Source organism: Mauremys reevesii, linkage group 1, assembly GCF_016161935.1.
Source record: "Mauremys reevesii isolate NIE-2019 linkage group 1, ASM1616193v1, whole genome shotgun sequence".
Taxonomy (NCBI): domain Eukaryota; kingdom Metazoa; phylum Chordata; order Testudines; family Geoemydidae; genus Mauremys; species Mauremys reevesii.
The window spans coordinates 253,555,159-253,576,942 of NC_052623.1; the positions used below are offsets into that span (position 1 = coordinate 253,555,159).

Consider the following 21,784-nt stretch of genomic DNA (forward strand, 5'->3'; position numbering starts at 1 on the left):
CAAACACTGCCAACTTAAGTGCAAGAGTGTAATAAGAAAAGCCAAAGAGGAGTTTGAAGAACGGCTAGCCAAAAACTCCAAAGGTAATAACAAAATGTTTTTTAAGTACATCAGAAGCAGGAAGCCTGCTAAACAACCAGTGGGGCCCCTTGACAATGAAAATACAAAAGGAGCGCTTAAAGATGATAAAGTCATTGCGGAGAAACTAAATGGATTCTTTGCTTCAGTCTTCACGGCTGAGGATGTTAGGGAGATTCCCAAACCTGAGCTGGCTTTTGTAGATGACAAATCTGAGGAACAGATTGAAGTATCACTAGAGGAGGTTTTGGAATTAATTGATAAACTCAACATTAACAAGTCACCGGGACTAGATGGCATTCACCCAAGAGTTCTGAAAGAACTCAAATGTGAAGTTGCGGAACTATTAACTAAGGTTTGTAACCTGTCCTTTAAATCGGCTTCGATACCCAATGACTGGAAGTTAGCTAATGTAACGCCAATATTTAAAAAGGGCTCTAGGGGTGATCCCGGCAATTACAGACCGGTAAGTCTAACGTCGGTACAGGGCAAATTAGTTGAAACAATAGTAAAGAATAAAATTGTCAGACACATAGAAAAACAAACTCTTGAGCAATAGTCAACATGGTTTCTGTAAAGGGAAATCGTGTCTTACTAATCTATTAGAGTTCTTTGAAGGGGTCAACAAACATGTGGACAAGGGGGATCCAGTGGACATAGTGTACTTAGATTTCCAGAAAGCCTTTGACAAGGTCCCTCACCAAAGGCTCTTACGTAAATTAAGCTGTCATGGGATAAAAGGAAAGGTCCTTTCATGGATTGAGAACTGGTTAAAGGACAGGGAACAAAGGGTAGGAATTAATGGTAAATTCTCAGAATGGAGAGGGGTAACTAGTGGTGTTCCCCAAGGGTCAGTCCTAGGACCAATCCTATTCAATTTATTCATAAATGATCTGGAGAAAGGGGTAAACAGTGAGGTGGCAAAGTTTGCAGATGATACTAAACTACTCAAGATAGTTAAGACCAAAGCAGATTGTGAAGAACTTCAAAAAGATCTCACAAAACTAAGTGATTGGGCAACAAAATGGCAAATGAAATTTCATGTGGATGAATGTAAAGTAATGCACATTGGAAAAAATAACCCCAACTATACATACAACATGATGGGGGCTAATTTAGCTACAACGAGTCAGGAAAAAGATCTTGGAGTTATCGTGGATAGTTCTCTGAAGATGTCCACTCAGTGTGCAGAGGCGGTCAAAAAAGCAAACAGGATGTTAGGAATCATTAAAAAGGGGATAGAAAATAAGACTGAGAATATATTATTGCCCTTATATAATTCCATGGTACGCCCACATCTCGAATACTGTGTACAGATGTGGTCTCCTCACCTCAAAAAAGATATTCTAGCACTAGAAAAGGTTCAGAAAAGAGCAACTAAAATGATTAGGGGTTTAGAGAGGGTCCCATATGAGGAAAGATTAAAGAGGCTAGGACTCTTCAGTTTGGAAGAGAGAAGACTAAGGGGGGACATGATAGAGGTATATAAAATCATGAGTGATGTTGAGAAAGTGGATAAGGAAGTTATTTACTTATTCCCATAATACAAGAACTAGGGGTCACCAAATGAAATTAATAGGCAGCAGGTTTAAAACAAATAAAAGGAAGTTCTTCTTCACGCAGCGCACAGTCAACTTGTGGAACTCCTTACCTGAGGAGGTTGTGAAGGCTAGGACTAGAACAATGTTTAAAAGGGGACTGGATAAATTCATGGTGGCTAAGTCCATAAATGGCTATTAGCCAGGATGGGTAAGAATGGTGTCCCTAGCCTCTGTTCGTCAGAGGATGGAGATGGATGGCAGGAAAGAGATCACTTGATCATTGCCTGTTAGGTTCACTCCCTCAGGGGCACCTGGCATTGGCCACTGTCGGTAGACAGATACTGGGCTAGATGGACCTTTGGTCTGACCCGGTACGGCCATTCTTATGTTCTTATGTACTGTCTGGCATAATAGGGCTGGGGCTTGTAGGTGCTGCCACAATACAAGCAAAAAATAATGCGACTGCAAAACCCAATAAGCTGAAACCTTTTTAAAATATGTTTTTAAAGAAAATTTCCCAACATCATGTTATGAAATGTGAACAGGTCTAAAGAGGGACAAGATTAAGGGCCTGTCTAAACAGAGAAGGCTGTAGAGGCTGCTTAGCGAAAATGCAACCTACACCAAGGGAATGGCTTCTCTCATCGGCATAGGTACTCCCTCTCCCCAAAGAGGTGGTAGCTATGTCGACTGGAGAAACCCTCCTGTCAACATAGCACTGTCTACAGCAGGAGTTAGGTTGGTATAACTGCATCACTCAGGGGCGTGGATTTTCTACCCCGGGGCAATGTATTTATACCAGCATAAATTACTAGCATAGACCAAGTCTAAATGTACTATGTTTTTACAGTCTGATTCATTACAACTCCCCGCCTGTCTGCAAAAGTAGACTAGTGTTACATATACTGTCTTGTCCTTTTATCATCACATTCATGGCTTCCCTCTTTCAACACTGACTTGTATCAGTTGAATCCTGTTCTGGAACTAGTAACCTCTGTGTGAAGCAAACCCCTTGCTTGGATCAGACTGACAGCTATCAGTTAGGACTTCCCACACAGATAACTGGGCATGTAATCAGAAGTCCTTGAGAAATAGGATGCACACATTACTCCTCCACAGCATGTTGAGGTGCACACTGCTATTATTTAAGTTCTTTGAGATGAGAAGATCAAAGCACAGAATCTTTCCCCTTCAGTGCTCACTTTAAATTGCCTCTAATATGAAACACTAAATAGAATATACTCTTTTCCTAAGAGAAAATTCAAATAGATATGTACCTAAACCTTAATTTATTCTCCTTGTGTACATCATGGTACAGAACCAGACATCTGCTCAGGGATTTGCATAGATTGCACACTTGAAAAACATACAGCCTACCCAAGTTATAAAAAGGCTCAGTAATCAATATTGGTGTTAACAAAGGCAAACTGTAATAAGTAAAACAGAACATTCATGGACTTTGCTGCGAATTTACTTCATTTGCACCTGTGGGAATCTGTAGTTCTTATGATTTATTAAAATCGGTTAAAAACAGTGGTATATGTACAGCATTGCCCAGCATAAATACTTATTCCCATTATTGTCAGAAGAACACTGAACAGAAGATTTACTGTGGAGATATTGGTAATGGCTTCTAACCTATTCAATAACATTTCAGAAACAAAAGCTACCCTTTTACACTCATTTTGGTTTACTATAAATCAGCTGGTGGTAGTGGTACAGCCTATACCCCCCAACCTCAGATGGGGTCTTCTAGTGGGCTAGGTGCTGTACACAGTGAGAAACGCCTTCCCCTGAAGAGCTTACAGTCTAAGGGTATGGCTACACTTACAAATCTGCAGCGCTGGTAGTTGCAGCGCTGGTCGTCCAGCTGTGCAGGGCCAGCGCTGGTGTGTGGCCACACTCACAGCTACCAGCGCTGCAGTGTGGCCACATTTGCAGCGCTGTTGGGAGTGATGAATTATGGGCAGCTATCCCAGCATTCAAGTGGGAGCAACGTGCTTTTCAAAAGAGGGGGGTGTGGGGCAATGTGACAGGGACCGGGGAAGGAAGAGTGGATTTTGGAACTGACACTGTGCAAAATCAGAAAATTTTCCCACCCCCTTACTGTTAACTGCAAACAGCCTGCATCCAACATACTCTCTTTCCCCCCTCTGCCCCCTCCCCCGGTTTCTCTCAAGCAAAGCAAACACTCAACCCCTGTGAATGAGACAGGCAGGGGGTTCTCTCATTTCATTGTTAACAGTAGTTACAGATTGATGACAGCAAACAGGAGCTGTTTGAAGCAGCTCCCGGTGCACGGAGCCCGGCCGAGCTGACAACAAAACCCAACCCCTTCTTCTTTAACTGCAAAAGCCTGCAGACCATTAGCTTGTTCACAGATTGATCACAGCAAACAGAAGCTGTGTTTGTTTACATAAGCAGCTCCAGCAACGCAACGGAGCTCGAGCTCGGGAGGTTCACAACAAAACAAAGAGGCTGCATAACAAAACAAAGGGAGTAATTTAGTTAAAAGCATTCTGGGATACATCCTTATACCCTGGAGGCCAATAACAGCGCTGGTGTGTGGCCACACTTGATGACCAGCGCTGCAGCACCAGCGCTGCAATCCTTATTCCCCATGCTGAGTGAGGTGTACGGCCAGCGCTGCAGCCAGGGAGTTGAAGCGCTGGAAGTGCCCTGCAGGTGTGGCCACTTACTAATTGCAGCGCTGGAAAGCCTCCACCAGCGCTGCAACTCGCCAGTGTAGCCATACCCTAAGCAGACAAAAGAAAGGGTGGGAAGGGATAGAGGGGCGAACAGAGGTGAAGAGACTTGCCCAAGGTATCACAGCAGGGCAGCGGCAGAGCTGGGAAAAGAGACCACAGTTCCTGACTCTCAATCCAGCAGCCTATCATTTAGAGACCACCCCTACCACATACTTAGACCATTCTCTATATACACCTCTACCCCGACATAACGCAGCCTGATATAACACGGTAAAGCAGCGCTCCGGGGGGGGGGGGGGGCTGTGCACTCCGGTGGATCAAAGCAAGTTCGATATAATGCGGTTTCACCTATAACGCGGTAAGATTTTTTGCCTCCCGAGGACAGCGTTATAGCGAGGTAGAGGTGTATCAGGCACAAATAGTGTACAGTTTTTTCATAAAGCAAAATACATTTTAAAATTGCTTTTGTCTCCATATTCTGTTTAAAGCACAACTTTGAGCCAGGGAGGCAGTGGGCACAATATTGGACATGTGCAATGACCACCACTTTGTTCAGAGTGACAGAAAGCGAGGCTGAATCATTGGAAGGTGTTTACATAACCGTATAACTATCAAAACAGGCAATACTTAAGGCATTGCTTAGATTTATTTCCCATTAGTAGACTTAGGCCAGGTCTACACTACAGACCTCTATCGGTATGACTACGTTGCACAGTGGTGTGAAAAATCCACACCAGAGCGATGGGAGTTGTACCAACCAACCCCACTGTGTAGACAGAGCGATGTCGATGGCAGAGCTTCTCCTGTTGACATAGCTACTGCCTCTTGGGGAGTTGCATTAACTGTGTCAACGGGAGAATCTCTCCCATCAGCATAGCAGTGTCTTCATGGAAGTGCAATGCTGTATCTGAAGACAAACCCTTAGTGCCACATGACATTCAGTAGCACTTCATCGAAAGGATAGATAATTGTTGTCAGCATAAACCTGTGTGTGTAGTTAAGCCATTAATCACATCTTCACACCTCCCTTATGGTGGGAGGAAAGCATGCTGGAGGGTTATGTACGTCAGATTAAATTTATCATCCAGACTTTAGCATGTTGTATGACCAGGTATGTTTGTGTATATTCATGGGTGTACAGAAGTTGAAGAGGGCATTTTGCTTCAATTATTTTTCCCATGGAGTAGGAAGTGATTACGATTCAAGCAGCATAGCTAGGACATGCTTTCATTAGTCAACTCTGCCACCGTTTGGAAAACACAAATCATGCACGCAGTGTTAACCAGGCTGCCTCCTATGCCTGAAATAACCTGCCTAGCCTTGTACAACATGCAAACTTCCATTTCAAGTCTCTTGTACTTCAACCCATTCTAATAGTCATTGACTCTTTCCATGTTTGCCAACTTAACAGAGCTAAACTTAGATAAACGTATGTCAGCATCCATAGTGTGACAGACATTAACATGACATGTTGATACAAAAACAAGTAACCTCATTACTTTAGTGTGTAGGTCTGCCTCCTGTTCAGTGTTCCCACTCTTTTATCCGTCATCTTATTTCTATGTGGCATATCAAGTTTTCTAACTTGGAGCATAAGCCCCTCTACACAGGCACCATCTTTTTTCCCTTTTGCTTGTAAAGCACCATACCCGCCAAATGTACTGTAAATATTCCCTGCCCTCTAACATTAGTAGTGAAAAACGAGAGACAAGGTGGGTGAGGTAATAACAGAAGTTGGTCCAATAAAAGACATTACCTCACTCACCTTGTCTCCAATATCCCGGGACTGATGTGGCTACAACATCACCACGTACAAGTAGTGAAACAAGTTAACTATGTACTATAGGTAAGATGAACCTATGTACTGTAGGTTTGACTGAACTACATGATCTCATCACTGGAAAGTATTCTCAATAGTCACCTGGTAATTCATGTTGCTAATACCCGTTTTTGCCAGATAAATGCAGTTAGCTAATACCCGACTACATCTTGCTTTTATATGGACAGGGAAACACTCTGCAAGACGCTTCAGTTTTCTTCTTCTATCTGTAAATTGGTGGCAGCCCTCCAGGAAAGCCATCATCATGTCATCTTTTTATCCTCTTTGCTATTGTACTTTTCTGACACCAACACTCTCACTGAAGTCAGCTAAAACATCAAAAGGTTGGTTTGAACTGGCAGTAAGTCAGAACAGTCCCTGACACCTCAAATGAAAACATTCCCTTATGAGGAACTGCCTGGCACAGTCACCTCAGCCTCCAAGCTTTCTTGTTCCCTACAGGCTTTCAAACTTTACTACATGAGTGAGACCCACTGGAGTACAGCAAGACAGTAAATTAAGTCAATTGCTCAGTTTTTAAGTATCTTTGTATTATATCATCTCCACTTCAATTTCTAAGATCCTTAAGTTTCCTTCCTTCCTCCTCTCCCTCCTCCCCCCCCCCCCAAAAGTATGGGTATTCATGACAAAGCACTGCCAATAAATCTCTATACAGACCAGGAAAGCCTCCTTTTATTGTCAGTAGCTGAACCGCTTTAGGAAAAAAAAGGACTACAATATATACCAGGCTGTGGGTTGTTTAGAGTTACCTCTTGACTGGTTTTCTACTGGAGCTATTGCAAAATGGACCTCACCACATTACAACTGATGAACGTGATGCAGTCAGTTGCTTGACAGTTGTCCCATGAGGTCAGTTTATACCACTGGCCAAACAAGAGTGGCATGGATTTAAAGTCCTTTGAGTAACATAAAAGATACAAGGTAGCCACTGCTGGGCTTATTTTCTGGACTTGCTGATTGGTTGATGATTTAAAAGAGCAACTGACCTGCCAAAGATCAGTCAATCAGTATGCCTTCCAGAAGAAAAGGGACAGTTTTAAGACCAATAGTCCAACAACTAAATTGACGACCTTTTACTACTTTCTTCTAAGCAATGAATTGGAGAAGTGGTAATCCACCAGAAGCAGAAAGTAGGATTCCAATAGAAATTAACAGCCCAGCACCATCCTGAGATCCCTTTCAAAAAAATGTACAAGCAGCAACCGAGTCCTCAGGGCAACATATGATCTACCTTTGTTAGAAAGAACCCTTTCTTTGTAATCTTGGTTATTCATACATTTGGTCAGAACTATCCCCTGTTAAAGTGATGAAATCCCTGATTACTAGGGACATAAAATTTACTTTGACTCTTGATCTCTCCAGAGAAAAATTAAACAATTAATCCACTGAGCAATTAAAAGTCACCAACGTATGCAGCAACACAAAAGTCTCCAAAAAAACGCAGAGCAGCTAAACAGGTTTAGTTTAAAAAAAAAACCTAAAAACAAAAACAAAAACCCTGCATGTGCTTTGTCAATTGTACAAACAGTTATTTAGTTTCCATCCTTGTCCCACTGACAGATGTCCACATCACAACCCCCGCCCCCACAAATGGTAGTAACTAGCAACTTCGTTGATAGTGTCTTCAGAGAAGCCGAAGACTGAATGAGCCATGGAGACAACACTACCCTCTAGGGTGACCAGATGTCCCAATTTTATAGGGACAGTACCGATATTTGGGGCTTTGTGTTATATAGGCGTCTATTACCCCCCACCCCATCCCGATTTTTCATACTTGCTGTCTGGTCACCCTACTATCGTCTCATCTGCAGAGGGGATCTCTCTGGATCGGAAGCTACTGTTGAAGTGTTCACGGTTAACGCCCAACATGTACATGAACACAGGGGATGTAAATTCTTCATCTGTGAAAGAGCCCTGGAGACTGAAGCCCTTTATTCACAGAACAGGTACAGTGTAGACAGCAAGCACGGAAGCTGCTACGCTGTACCTCCACATGGGCTATGTCAGTGCGCCTGAACTCTGGTCTGGAGGGAGCCCATCCACATTTGAGATGGTAGAAGTCTCTGTGGCTCATTAAGCCATTGGCCTTTCTGAACACAAAAACATTAACAAGGCTGCTAGTTAGTAGTATTAATGGCATTATTCATGATGTGAATATTTGTTCATAGGGGGGAGGACAGACTAATTGACATTAGACAACAACAACTTTTGGTCACTACCAGCCTGAACTGAAACTGAACTAGTGACCTAGCAGTAAAAAGTTTTAAATCTCATTCCTGATCCCAGAGTCATCCAAGCCCCCAAATTACTTAACATGGCGTAAGCTCTTCTGGGCCGCCAGTATATAAAACACAAAAACAACAGAAGTAGTAATTTTCTATGAGCTGATTAATTTTGTAAAAAACAAATAAATTATCTTAAATGCTACACTTTGCATCTCAAAAAATACAGTAGATGTTGTTATATAGCTTATTGATGAATCTACATGTCAGGAATAATATTTCACTGAGAACAATCATTAAAATTTGTGCTTGCTCGATATATGTTTTCAAGGTCCTATTACCATTTGAATAGCAATTTTTGATGTAATATCCATTTAGAAACTAATATAGTTCAGCCATTGTTGGCAGATTTTTACATCCATCTAGATTCTAATTTTTCTGTTTTGCCTTTGCAAACTTAAGTTTTCCTGTTTCAACAAATAAAATATCGTACCAGGTATTTCAGCAGCTCTATTTAAAATTAAAATATTTTTTGCTACCTAAAAGTATCATATCAGCAATAACAATTTCCAACATTTGGTGTACACATTTTCTTTCCATGACTTTTTAGCTGAAGTAAATCAAAGCAGCATGCAAAACTAAAGGTTTTATAAAATGTATTAAGAGGTAAGCCACATGGATTTGAGTATGTGGTCCTTACACAGGAGAAAAATGATGAGTTCTGCTCAACCTGAATAAATCCAAAGCATTTGTGTTAATGTGAATCTCTGTGTAATGATCCTTATTAAAGCCATAATAAATGCTTTAAGAGTAAAATACTGTACCTCATATCATGAATAAGTGAGACTCTCAGTGTAGGTAATGTAATTCCTGTGTCAGACTTCCTTCTTTCCAGGCCCAGGGCAACTGTATAGAAAAAAATACATAAAATTAAAAGAATAAAAAAAATTACAGTAGTTTGTAGTACATTCATCTACACATCTGTAGAAGAAATCATACAACAGTGAGAACTGCAACAGTTATATGCAGTTTCAGGAATACTAGCAGGCAAAATGTTCTTCAGTTTGTCTGCTTCCACATTAACACATAATCTAGATCCCATTTTCCTTTAGCTAATTCAGGGCTAAACTTGGAGACTTCAGATGATTCATCAAATGCATCCTTTTTTGCATATGAAATACATATATGTAAATCTGTTCCATAAGGACTTGACACTTGATAAAACTATTTTTACTGAAATCTCTAACAACTGAAACCCACTTGATAAATTTAGAGGAAGTAAAACTAGCATATTAGATATTAAGAATGTCAAGCATTTCTGCACTCTAGTATTATGTAATGGCAAAGTCAGATTAACTTTTGCACTCTGGAATTCATGCATGCCAGTCAGATTGCTTAGTGGCTGTCCATTAGTCATAGACAGTGGCATGCAGTGACATTTTTAGTAAGACATGCAACAACTACTTAGATTACAGAGTTAAACTTCCCACCCTGATGAAGAGTTTGTGCCGCTAGCTCTGATCTATCATGGACAACTCAGCTCTATACTTGCATGCCTTTTTTCAGTCCTTCATGCAGAAATGCACTAAGTTAATTCACCTTAAGAACTCAACAAATGTGTCCATATAGCTATAATCGAATAGATCTTAGCCGCATGTGTGATGAAATTTTAGTAGATATATGGTACGAGAATGCAAACCTCAAAGAGCTATGCTAATCATCTATGGCACACTTAAGTTAATCATCTGCCAGAAATGTACAAAGGCATAATGTCTCATTAATAATTACTGAATCACTGAGTCATGCAAAAGAGATGTTTTTCTCTTCACTTGCATAAGGGGGGCTTGCCATTATGTATTCAATTCTACACTTACATACCTTTTAGTGACATTCCACAAAATGGTGTCCTCCATGCAGCATGATCTCGCACATAGTGTGTGCAACGTCACACTGTGCCGAGGATGCTATTTTGTTCTACAAAATGATATCCCCCGTGCAAGTTCTAGGGCCAAATGGAATCATCTCAGGGGCCACCAGTTGGACCACGTTTAATTCTGGGACTTGCAATGCAAGATGACATGTCCCTGGTCATAGATGCTTATTACAAAGCTGTCATGACTCAAAAGACCAGTTTATCCATAGATATATACTTGGGGTCTGATCCTGTGAGATTCTGAGTTCTCAAATCCTACTATTGGGATTTCAGCAAGAACTTTGAATGGGGACATCGAGAAAGTATTGAATCCTTGCCAAAACACTCTCCTTGATTAGCCAATTGCTGAGAGAGAGGGAAGAATCATACACACTCATTGCAGTCATAGTAGCATATTTACACCAAATGAATTTTGTGAAATACCTTATGCCTGTCCAAAACACAATCCTGAATTAATTCCTGATATATAAACATTGCTATCAGCATAAACTGGAAATACCCAGGGATATCTGCTACATTCAAAAAACAATATCGGAGGAAACTCAGGAAGACCATCTAATTCAGCTAAAAGTCTTACAGAAAAAATGCTGAGCAACAGCTGCAGTGCAGCGGAGTTCAATGCCATACCAAAAGAATCATGTATTACATATCAGTGAGGTAGTTTAATGCCTTTAGAATGCCAAATCAAAGAGAATTCCAACTAGGCAAGAACTGAGAGCCTGGGCCAATGAGCGAGGATCAGTTCTATGTAACTACTGAATGTAGTGTTCGCTTCACTCCCTCCCAGCCTGAGATTGCTTGTATAGGCCACATGCTATGGAATTCCAACCTTGCTGTTCGAAGAATAATGATCTAGATTAATAGGCATGAATACCAAATTTATAAAAAATAATTCCATTAGACACGAGAGGCCAGATTAATGTTCCTGTTTATATGCCCTCATATACCTAGATCTCAAAGGGATTTTTGTGCATCACTTCTTTCTGAGAATAATTTACATTTCTGGAAATAGTCTACAAAATCTGTCTCCTATCAGTTAAAAGCTCATACACTTGGTATGTTCTTGGCCAATAAGTTCCATCACAGTCTGATGATCCTAGAAGAGCGAAGTCTGTCCTTTGCTTATCCTGAATATACTCAATCTTCAAGTTAGGATGGGTAACCAGCAGGTTATTGATGCAAGGAAAGCATCGTGAATGTTTGCACTGAAGTTTCAACAGCTTTAATGGATTTGTACAAAAAAAGATTTAAGACTTCTAAATATTTTATAGAAGATAACAATAAAAATTTGTACATCTGTTTATTTGAGCAATGCTATAGGACAGACCATTTTCACGGATGGAAGAATATTTGCTGCCTCAAGTTGAGCCTCATGTCTCCAAGAAATCCAACTGGATGCAACTGAAGTCTGGCGCACTATAATATTGTCTAGTATTTACAAAATGCCCCTTATCATTGTCAGGGATGGTCTAGGTACACTTGGTCCTGCCTCAGAGGAAGGGGCTGGACTTGACCTCTTGAAGTGCCTTTCAGCCGTACATTTCTGTGAACCACTTCAGAAAACATATGGACTTTTCATACCTTACTTGGTGCTTAGTCAGAGTTGAAATGGAACAAACTAAGCAAAATGACATATCTCATGATTTTCCAGAAGATGGAAACAGTTATGGCATCATTTGAGGCAAATAAGCCATCTGTTTAGTCCAGAGATCAAATATTTGAAAGAACTCAAATTACAAGTGTGATGTCTGTATCAATGACACTGAAAATACAAAATAAAATCCACCACAAAGTGCTGCGGCCTTAGGCCAACCAGAACCAAGATTGCTTACTGTTGAGTTTGAGAGACTGTATACGGAGAGCAAACTCCTGAATACTCACCCGGGGACTCTGCCATATGTTCTTGCTTCTCTTCTCTTTCCTGGTACTGAAACAAATGGGACCACAAAGCAGATTTCCCCTGAAAATAGAACATGTAGGAGAAGTTTAAAATAAATAAAGAAAGGAGCCAAATTAAAACACTAGATATTGGATTAGAGCCTGGTGGTTTAGTGAATCCAGGAAGTCACTTTCGGTTCTTGCTTCAATTCTTTGCTCCTGAGCAATGAAACCAAGAAAACAGGAAAGGACCCCCCCTCACAGAACAAGTAATTTCCTGTGATCATGAAACTCTCGCTCTATCCACTGTTTTTATCCTCAGTGTTCCCTCCCCAGTCCTTCACTCCGCTTGAGGATGGAAAAAGCTATTTTGTTATTACAATTTGTGGAAAGGCTTCTCTTGAAAGCCTCACAAAAATTTTAGGAAGTGAATAGCTGTGCCTGAAGTGTTTAGATACACTCAGGTCTACTGAGAAATTATATAGCCGAGAAGTAGTTTAAAGGGATGGATTACAGAAAATACTTTTAATATGTGCTACATGGTACTGTCTACAGGTGCTTTTTCCTGACCAAGTTTCAAGTTACCAACCTGTTTGACTTGTAGACCATGGCTCCAGATCCTTTCCAACAGGTCACAAAGACTAGCAATCAATGTATTTTCCTCCAGACCTGTTATGTTGGCCTCTCCATGTCCCAGCTCTACTGCTTCACGGCCCATCTTCTCTACCAACATACGTTTAGTCTGCAAGACAGCAAGATTTAAAGAGTACGTCATCCAGCAAGCTGTGAAATCTACAGATTAGTAAACTTGAATCTGGCCACTTAATCAATTCTGATTACAAAATGACTATAGTCAAAAGAATATTAATTTTAGGTAAGTTTCTATATAATGTATAACATAAGGAATTTGATACTACATAAACTATGACTGATGAAATTATACTCAGACGTCTACAAACTGTTTCTTCAGCTACGCAGGAGGGCTTTTCTATTGTTCACGGAAGAGGTGCTTTATAATAGAAAAAGGACTTCATGGGTCGCATTCACAATGGTCACTATACTCTGTGGACTGCTCCTTTTTGGTAGAGGCTCACAAAACCCTGTCAGTGTGTTAACATTTTAATAGAGTTTATATGAACACCTTCTCTACAGTTCACGATCATGCAAACTACCTCTTCTCTCCCATTCCCGATCCCATAAAATCTCTACACCATGCCTGGAAATGCAATGCATTTCTTTTAATGCCATTTAGCAGCTGGACATACCAAGAAAGAGGAGCATCTGCTCCGTAACTATCTCTGGCCTACCAGCAGAGCTGGGGTTAAGGTTATGAGGGACCTAAGGCTAATGGGAGGGAAGGGCCAAAGTATGAATAACAGATTTCAAAAAAAGATTATGAAGTCAAACGTTTATCTACATACGTATTTACATATTTATGTAAAATAAGTTTATTCTACTCTCACTACACTCAATTCTTCAAACAGATACTTCTGAGTAAGAGGTAGCACGAGGGATGCTACGCTGTTCTTCTCTTAGGTCTCCTTCCTCCTAGGTAGCGGAGTGCTCATCTGTAGGAGGATGAACACTGCATCATTCCCCATCTGCTCACCTCTTTCAACCTTGTGCTTCTACCCTCAGCTCTCCACATGGCAAAGGGCAAAGCCAAGCCCTGCAAGTGTTTCCCCCAAGCTATAGCCTCTACACCACATACCCTATCTGACTTTGACTGCAGTCTGGGAAGCAGCCAGCTTTTATTATGTAAAATAAAACCACTAAGGTGTAAAATACACTGAAGTAGAGGAAGTAATAGTGGGAATATTACATTGGGTGGCATTGTATTTTAGGCTATCTTGCTCTGAAAGCTGCCTCCCAGTTTTGCAGTTGCTGAAGACAAGGAATTACTGTTTTCATATTGAACCCAAATATTATTTGTGGGATGAATCACCAGAGATTAACTACACAAACTGGGTTTCACCACATCAGGCCATTCTGTCTTCAAGCTCTTCCACAATTAGAATCAGAATAGAATCATAGGACTGGAAGGGACCTCGAGAGGTCATCTAGTCCGATCCCCTGCACTCATGGCAGGACTAAGTATTATCTCATGGCTTGACAAAGCCCTGGCTGGGATGATTTGGTTGGTATTAGTCCTGCTTTGAGCAGGGGATTGGACTAGATGACCTCCTGAGGTCTCTGAAATCTTCCAACCCTGATATTCTATGATTCTATGATCTATTCTAGAATGTGTGATGAGCAGCTCTGACATGAGGTTTTTTAAGCATGAGTTCTGTGCGCACCAGCCCCCTACAGTTTGCATTTGTTTGTGTTAAACTGTCCATAAGAAAAAGATAACAGCTAGAAGTGACAGATCTTTAGATGGTTGCCCAGTCATAATATTTAGCTTTTCAAAATCACTGAACAAACATTAAACAAACTTAATCTAAAGCCTTTCAGCTTTTGAATGACTAGAAGTTGACAAAACAGAGCTATTCCTTGTTGTGTTCTCTGCCCCCTGAACAAAAAGTCTTCATTGAAAAGCCCATCTTAAAAGAACCATTAAGGATCTTTCAAAAGAACAGTCCAACCAAGGCTGCTATAGTGAGACCTTTGTTACATCAGGTCTGGTGTTTGTTTAGGGCTGGTGTAGAATGAAGGGAGAGCTTCCTGTTTCATTTTCTTGTGTAGATCAAGCAGATCTTGCTTATTTCCCCACTCCCCCTTAAAGTGCTCAGAGTTTAGGGGAGGAAAGCGAATGAGATTCTGCTCATACCAGCTGTGAAAAAGCAGAAGGGATCAAAATCTATTCTTCTGCAAAAATCTGTTCTCCCTGAAGTCAATAAGGCGACACAGGTGTAACTATCAGCAAGAATTGGGCTGTGTTCTCATTCCCTTCTCAAATCACACACATTCCATCCTTAGCCAACATTTTCCACTTGGGAAAGAAGTTAGTTTGAGCTGGGGCAGAAAAATGAGGACTAACTTCAGGTTTATTTAGCTTTAAGTTTTTGGAATGAAACTCAACAGAAATCAAACATGAGGTACTTTTATGATGGATTAAACTGCTAGAGAACCAACAAATGGACAGAACCTGCCTTTAGCTTATTCAGCCAGTCTTTCTATCATAGCCTGCTAAGAAGTGGATTTAAAATCCTTGAGAAAGATGGGAGGGAGAAACCTACAACATTATGCATTGAGCTTCCTCCAATACTTTTGCAACCCTTTAAAACTACAAAGATGCATTGGCCTGTGGAAGTAGGCTGAGCATAAGGAAAGAACTTGGTTACCAGTGCATCCCAGTATAGAAAAATACATCAAAAGAAAAAAAACTGGGATCTCTTTGATTTTTAGTATAGTTCGATACAGTACTGACCACAGTGCATCAAATCTGAAGCCCCTCGATGGAAGGTACTGTAAAAGTTCAAGTACTGGTAGCCAGAATGGGATGTTTTGTGTTTTGGTTCCTTATATGTGGGAGGGGCAATAGTTCTGGCTGGAGCTGCATAGTGTGTGTGTGCAGGTTCTGTGCAAGCTTCCCACTCTACTGTTCTGGTACTGCCTCTTCCTCCTGCCACCTCCTTGCCCTGCCCCCACCACAGGCACACACCAGTTGTCCAGAAATGGGACCCAGCACACACAGACGATAACAGTGACAGCACTAGGACCCAGGAGGCAGCACCCTGGAGCTGCCTGCCAGCCTCAGCTGAGGAGAGGGACAGAAGGATCTTCTTCCCTCCCTGACAGCTAAGCAGAGCTCCAGAGAAATTGGAGGTAGGGGAAACTTTGAGGGTGTGGGGGGAATGCCTGCTCAAACTACACCCACAGCTGGCACGGGTTCCCGTGGTAACCGGATTTTTAGTGTCCGGTCACCAGTGTTAACTGGATACTTGCCAGGTGCTCCTGCAGTGCGGGGAAATGCAGATGGGTCTGCTGTTTCCAGCTGACTGCCAGATGAGTTCCTTCCAAGCCACAGGGGACTGCTTTGCCTTATTAGCCTATAGGTTAATCTGGCCCTGCATACCAGGAGACCAGCTCAGGGGCTGATTCTGTAAGGTCTCAAGGCAGAGAACTAACAGTGAAACCAATGGGACTTTGGTTGTTATGGATCTTTCCTGCAACTCCTCCACAAAGACATTTTCATTCTGCTTATATAAGGGTGGAAAACATACTTAAAAAAAAAGTTACCTTCATGCGACATTCCTTCAGTAACCCTTCCACAAATTTCCAGTTTGTCTGGGCAATTACGGCTGGAGAAAGGTCTGAGAGTTTGGGTTGCCTTAAATTTTTCCCCAAACTCCTTGCCTCCTGCATGTATTTCTAAAAAACAGAATTAGCATTAATATGACAGAGAGATTCCCTGGCTTCCTTAACTGTTGACAGACAAGCACGGATATAAAAAGGACTCAGAGCATGTCAATCTATGCACTCTAGTGATTTATCTGAAGCTTTAAGTACAGGAGTGGAGAAGTGTAACACTCCACAGGCCAACAGAAAAAACCTCCCATGTGGTAAGTGCAATCGAAACGTCAAACAGAACTAGCCAGTGGATTGTGTTATTAGCTAGTAGTACAGAGTTAGCCAAAATGATACCTTCAGTCAGCATAAAAGTCCAAACCTGCATTAAACATTTCTTTCCATTCTTATTTGATTTTCACTAATAAAAGGGATGAAAAACCCAACTGAATAATCTGAAGAACATAGTATGGAGCTGAATGAAAAATACTTTTGAAAGAAACTAGAAAAAACAATGTGTGGGAAGGGGAAGGAAGAGGGATTAATTGGTTTCAAAGAATTTTGGCTGAGGAAAAAAAAACGTGGGACAAGTTGGTCCTTGCCCTTACTGACAAACTTAATCAATCACTGGGGAGTTTATTAATTCTTAGACTTGTTTTAAACAAAACTCCATTTTTGGACTCATTTTGGAAAATAGCATTAATGCAAGGTACAGACAAACAGTGAAAAGCCAAGGTTTTAAAAACATGAGTACCTAAAGTTCATCTAAATCTGTGATCTGATATTCAGAAGTGCTGAACACCTATTCATATCAGTCAGAGAGAGCGCTATGTGCTTAGCGCTTCTAAAAGTCAGACCACATGTGGAGTTAAGAGCCTAACTTTAGGCACTCATTTTTTAAATAAAATTTTGTTAAACTCAGCAGGCAAGTACTTAAAAATAGGCCTGATGATTACAAGTTGGAATGTTGTTGAATTAAACAATTTAAAAGTATGATGCTCATGTCCCCAGACTATAATGAACTGTCTCCCGCTATGGGTAGGTGTCTCCCTCACCCATACAAGATTCGAGAATTCCCCACTTGTTTTCATCCATTTAATTCTTTCTGCACTTAAGTCCCCACAGAATAACTGGATGGTACTTCCCTTCAGAGAGATATAATACTGCTGTTTAATTGGGCTGCAGGGCTTACTTTAGAGCAAGACAATGCACAGGGATTGAGTGTGCTGTCTCTGCAGCACTTTCAGACCTTTCCTGTCTGGAGAGAAGATTAGTTTAAACTAGTTTGTTTAATGAAAACAAAACCCAAAACTGGTGTCGCTGTAAGTTGACCAAAATTACTTGAGCATGAAAAGAAAATGGTGGAAGATCATGGCAGAATGCAAAATTTGGTCAAGTCAGCTCACAGCCTGTTCAATAGATCTGATATAGATCTGATAGGAGAGGAGCACATAAGCCTGGTTATCATCTCTAATTAAACCCCAAACACAGTTATGCATAAATAAGATGAGAAAGAATTAAACATTAAAAAGTTGTTTTAGGCAATAATGAAAGTATTCTGTTCAACAACTGGTAAGCCTCACAATAGTAGTTTCATCTAATTTGTGCCAAAATAATAAACATGAAAACAGTGAAAAGGGAATAGCTAATAGGGATAGATTCAAGTTTCTCTTTAAAGGGAAAGGGATAAAGAAAATAGATCCAAGTGTGGTCATAGTCTGAAGAGTGAAAAAAAATTAGATAACCGTACTCTATTCCTTAGCATGTCATCAAATCATAACGTATTATACTGGCAAACATTTTTAGTCCTGCTAACTCTATTGGTCCTGAAAGTTCTAGAGAAGAGCAAGTCTGCTACAGGAAGAGTGAGTTGGATTCTACTCTGCCTGTGCATCAGTATCAACCAACTACCATCACTACCTAAGCTTTCACTGCAGAATCTTTACTTGTGGCTTAACATCACAGCTGAGAAGGACAGCTTGTATTTGAGAAAAAAATACAGTGAAAAAAAAATTACTTTGGGAGGATAAATTTAGCCAGAGGGTTAAAATGAAATCCCATTACTTCATTTTCAGTGTTGCTTTTCTGACTATAACCACACTTCAGTAACTACAGAGGTGTGTGTATGTCCTACAAAAAGGAGAGATTGAAGTGATGTTGCAGAGAGTGATTCCTTATTCTGTGCTTGTTTAAACTAGTTTGTTTAATGAAAACAAAACCCAAAACTGGTGTCGCTGTAAGTTGACCAAAATTACTTGAGCATGAAAAGAAAATGGTGGAAGATCATGGCAGAATGCAAAATTTGGTCAAGTCAGCTCACAGCCTGTTCAATAGATCTGATATAGATCAGATAGGAGAGGAGCACATAAGCCTGGTTATCATCTCTAATTAAACCCCAAACACTGTTATGCATAAATAAGATGAGAAAGAATTAAACATTAAAAAGTTGTTTTAGGCAATAATGAAAGTATTCTGTTCAACAACTGGTAAGCCTCACAATAGTAGTTTCATCTAATTTGTGCCAAAATAATAAACATGAAAACAGTGAAAAGGGAATAGCTAATAGGGATAGATTCAAGCTTCTCTTTAAAGGGAAAGGGATAAAGAAAATAGATCCAAGTGTGGTCATAGTCTGAAGAGTGAAAAAAAATTAGATAACCGTACTCTATTCCTTAGCATGTCATCAAATCATAACATATTATATTGGCAAACATTTTTAGTCCTGCTAACTCTATTGGTCCTGAAAGTTCTAGAGAAGAGCAAGTCTGCTACAGGAAGAGTGAGTTGGATTCTACTCTGCCTGTGCATCAGTATCAACCAACTACCATCACTACCTAAGCTTTCACTGCAGAATCTTTACTTGTGGCTTAACATCACAGCTGAGAAGGACACAGCTTGTATTTGAGAAAAAAATACAGTGAAAAAAAATTACTTTGGGAGGATAAATTTAGCCAGAGGCTTAAAATGAAATCCCATGACTTCATTTTCAGTGTTGCTTTTCTGACTATAACCACACTTCAGTAACTACAGAGGTGTGTGTATGTCCTACAAAAAGGAGAGATTGAAGTGATGTTGAAGAGAGTGATTCCTTATTCTAGTAACATCTAAAAACCAAACAAACAAACAAACAAAAAAAAACACCAACCAAAACCAAACCCAAACCACATACCAGGCAGCATTCAGAGAAGGATTTTTTAGGAGGTCGTGCAGGAGGGGGTGGCCCCTGATCCCACTCCCAGAATGCCATTGAGTTCTGACGAATCAAAAGCTCCTCCGATGGCTAAGAGGAGGCAGATATACCAATGGCAGAAAAGCCCGAAAGAGAGGAGACAAAGCAAAACAAGCATGCATATGATCCACAACAAAAAAAGAAAGAAAAAATTAAATAGATGATGAAGCACTCAAAGGATTATGTTGAGATATACACAACACAATGTTTAGAACTATATTTACAAAGTCACATTAACAAAAATAGCAACAAACATTTATAAAGACTGTTTTGCTTTGTTTCAATGAAACTGAATTTTAAAGTTGTGATTGAAGAATTCAATTTTACTTAATGTTTTAATTTCAAACAGAACCACTGGTAAACTTTATTCAGTAAGGCCAATGGCAAAACAGTATAAAGGTTTGGTAGATTTTTTTTGCGCTAATGATAAAAATAGCACAAGAACTACAGTCACACATGGCAGAAAATGTTTTTTTTTTTTAAACAATCAAAAGGAGAAACTGAAGAGACAGGAGAAAGCACACAAGTAATTGAGGGTTACAAGACGTATGGTTTTGGATACAAGATAAAAAAAAACAAACACCAAACACTTCCTCTTTTAAATGAGCTAACTAGTAAAAGCTTCTAATCTATGCAACACAAAAGAATGCTTACAATAAATCCTCCTCCTTTTTGTCTGCAAGTGGTCAGTATTTATCATAACATCTCTGAAAAACTCAAATACTTTTTATTGGCCCAAAAGTGACAACTCCATCCACACAAATGGGTCTCCCTGCATAAGTACAGTTGTAGGATTGGGGTCTATATTAGTAAAAAAGACTGTTTATGGCAAACAGTCTGTTTTATTACAATGTAGAGCCTCAGAGTTTAGTATTTTAAAACTTTGATTTGTTATAAAATGGAAAAATTGGTGTAAAATATTAAGTGACTTTTCCCCCTTTCGTTTGCATTTTGCAGTATACGTGTTCGTGAATTTTCAGCTACAGTAGTAGTCTAAACAATCTACACTAATACACTGCTTTGCAGTTCTTCAGTTTAGAAAATACAAAATCTCTACAGCGCATGTACACAGTTTTGAATATCTTAAAGTTACATACTATATATAAATGATGTGTACATCATGTAATGGTCACAAAGATGAATGAAAACCTTATAGTATTAAAACACTGCCGGAGGCGGCAAAATACACTTTGATTAAGTCTATGTTCTTTGACTGAAGTCCCCTGGTGCCTGCAGATATCACCTACCTCTCTTAAATCATTGTCCAGTCCAATATGTTCTGAATGTTGTCTAAGGCGATCTTTCCTGCGCTGTGTTGTGGCACTTCGACTGGCCCACCGACTGAAATTATGTAATAAGAGAAATCAGAAGAGAGCTTTTGTCGGTAGTTGCAGCAAGTCTGAAGGAATTATGCATTTCAAGAAGCACACGTGCCTAAAAATTTGTGAATTACAATATGTATTAGTTTTGATGAATTTCTGACAACCGTAAAGGTAAGGCTTCATGGCAGATGAGGAACCAGCGAGCCCCAAGAAAACAAGATGCCAAATGCTTGCCAGGGTCTCATGTAACACAGCGCAAGTTACTAGTGACTGGCTGATGACTGTGTACAGATTATGATACATAAATCAGAGCATGCGGAAATAGTATTTATTTACCTTAACGAAAACAAAATTGTTTTTAGAAGTTTTTGAACATTCAATTTGTATGCCACTCCTTTGTAATTAACTTGTTTGTCAACATTGGCATGAGGATTGAATTTCATATCATCTGTCCTTGTGCATGTTTTTAAACAACTTTTATATGCCAAGTTGAATAAAAATGCTGTGTAATGTTGTATACAGGACACAAAGCATAGCACACCAGCAAAGTTACAGTAGTGCAGCCTGAAATGAATGTTTATAGTTTTAGAGGATTTCATATTATAGTTTTATAACCCCACTTAACTTTTAATATTTAGTCTGAACTCTGGACACATCTTTGGTTCCCCTCCACCTGCATGTATTCATTCCCCCCGCCCCAATTATTGGAAAATCAAACTGGTCAAGATGGTGCACGCTTGAGCTGAGTGAGCACCTAAGGCTATGCTGACACTACAAGTTAGGGGTGAGATTCCACTTCTCTT

The 21,784-nt window shown here is 40.1% G+C and overlaps 1 protein-coding gene and 1 long non-coding RNA gene across 7 annotated transcripts in view; one reads left to right on the forward strand and one right to left on the reverse strand.

Annotated features, from left to right (window-relative positions):
- The window catches only part of LOC120409580, a 75,635-nt gene that overhangs the window by 53,275 nt on the left and 576 nt on the right, over positions 1 to 21,784 (forward strand). The gene's annotated exons all lie outside the window — the stretch shown is intronic.
- The window catches only part of DENND5B (DENN domain containing 5B), a 179,637-nt gene that overhangs the window by 26,807 nt on the left and 131,046 nt on the right, over positions 1 to 21,784 (reverse strand). For all 6 annotated transcript variants that reach the window (XM_039547920.1, XM_039547898.1, XM_039547912.1 and 3 more), the window contains 5 exons: positions 20,907 to 21,000; positions 16,383 to 16,514; positions 12,790 to 12,942; positions 12,204 to 12,282; positions 9,214 to 9,295 (listed from right to left, as the gene is read on the reverse strand). In XM_039547920.1, coding sequence (XP_039403854.1) covers positions 9,214 to 9,295; positions 12,204 to 12,282; positions 12,790 to 12,942; positions 16,383 to 16,514; positions 20,907 to 21,000 — 540 coding nt within the window. The remainder of the gene's footprint in view (positions 1 to 9,213; positions 9,296 to 12,203; positions 12,283 to 12,789; positions 12,943 to 16,382; positions 16,515 to 20,906; positions 21,001 to 21,784) is intronic.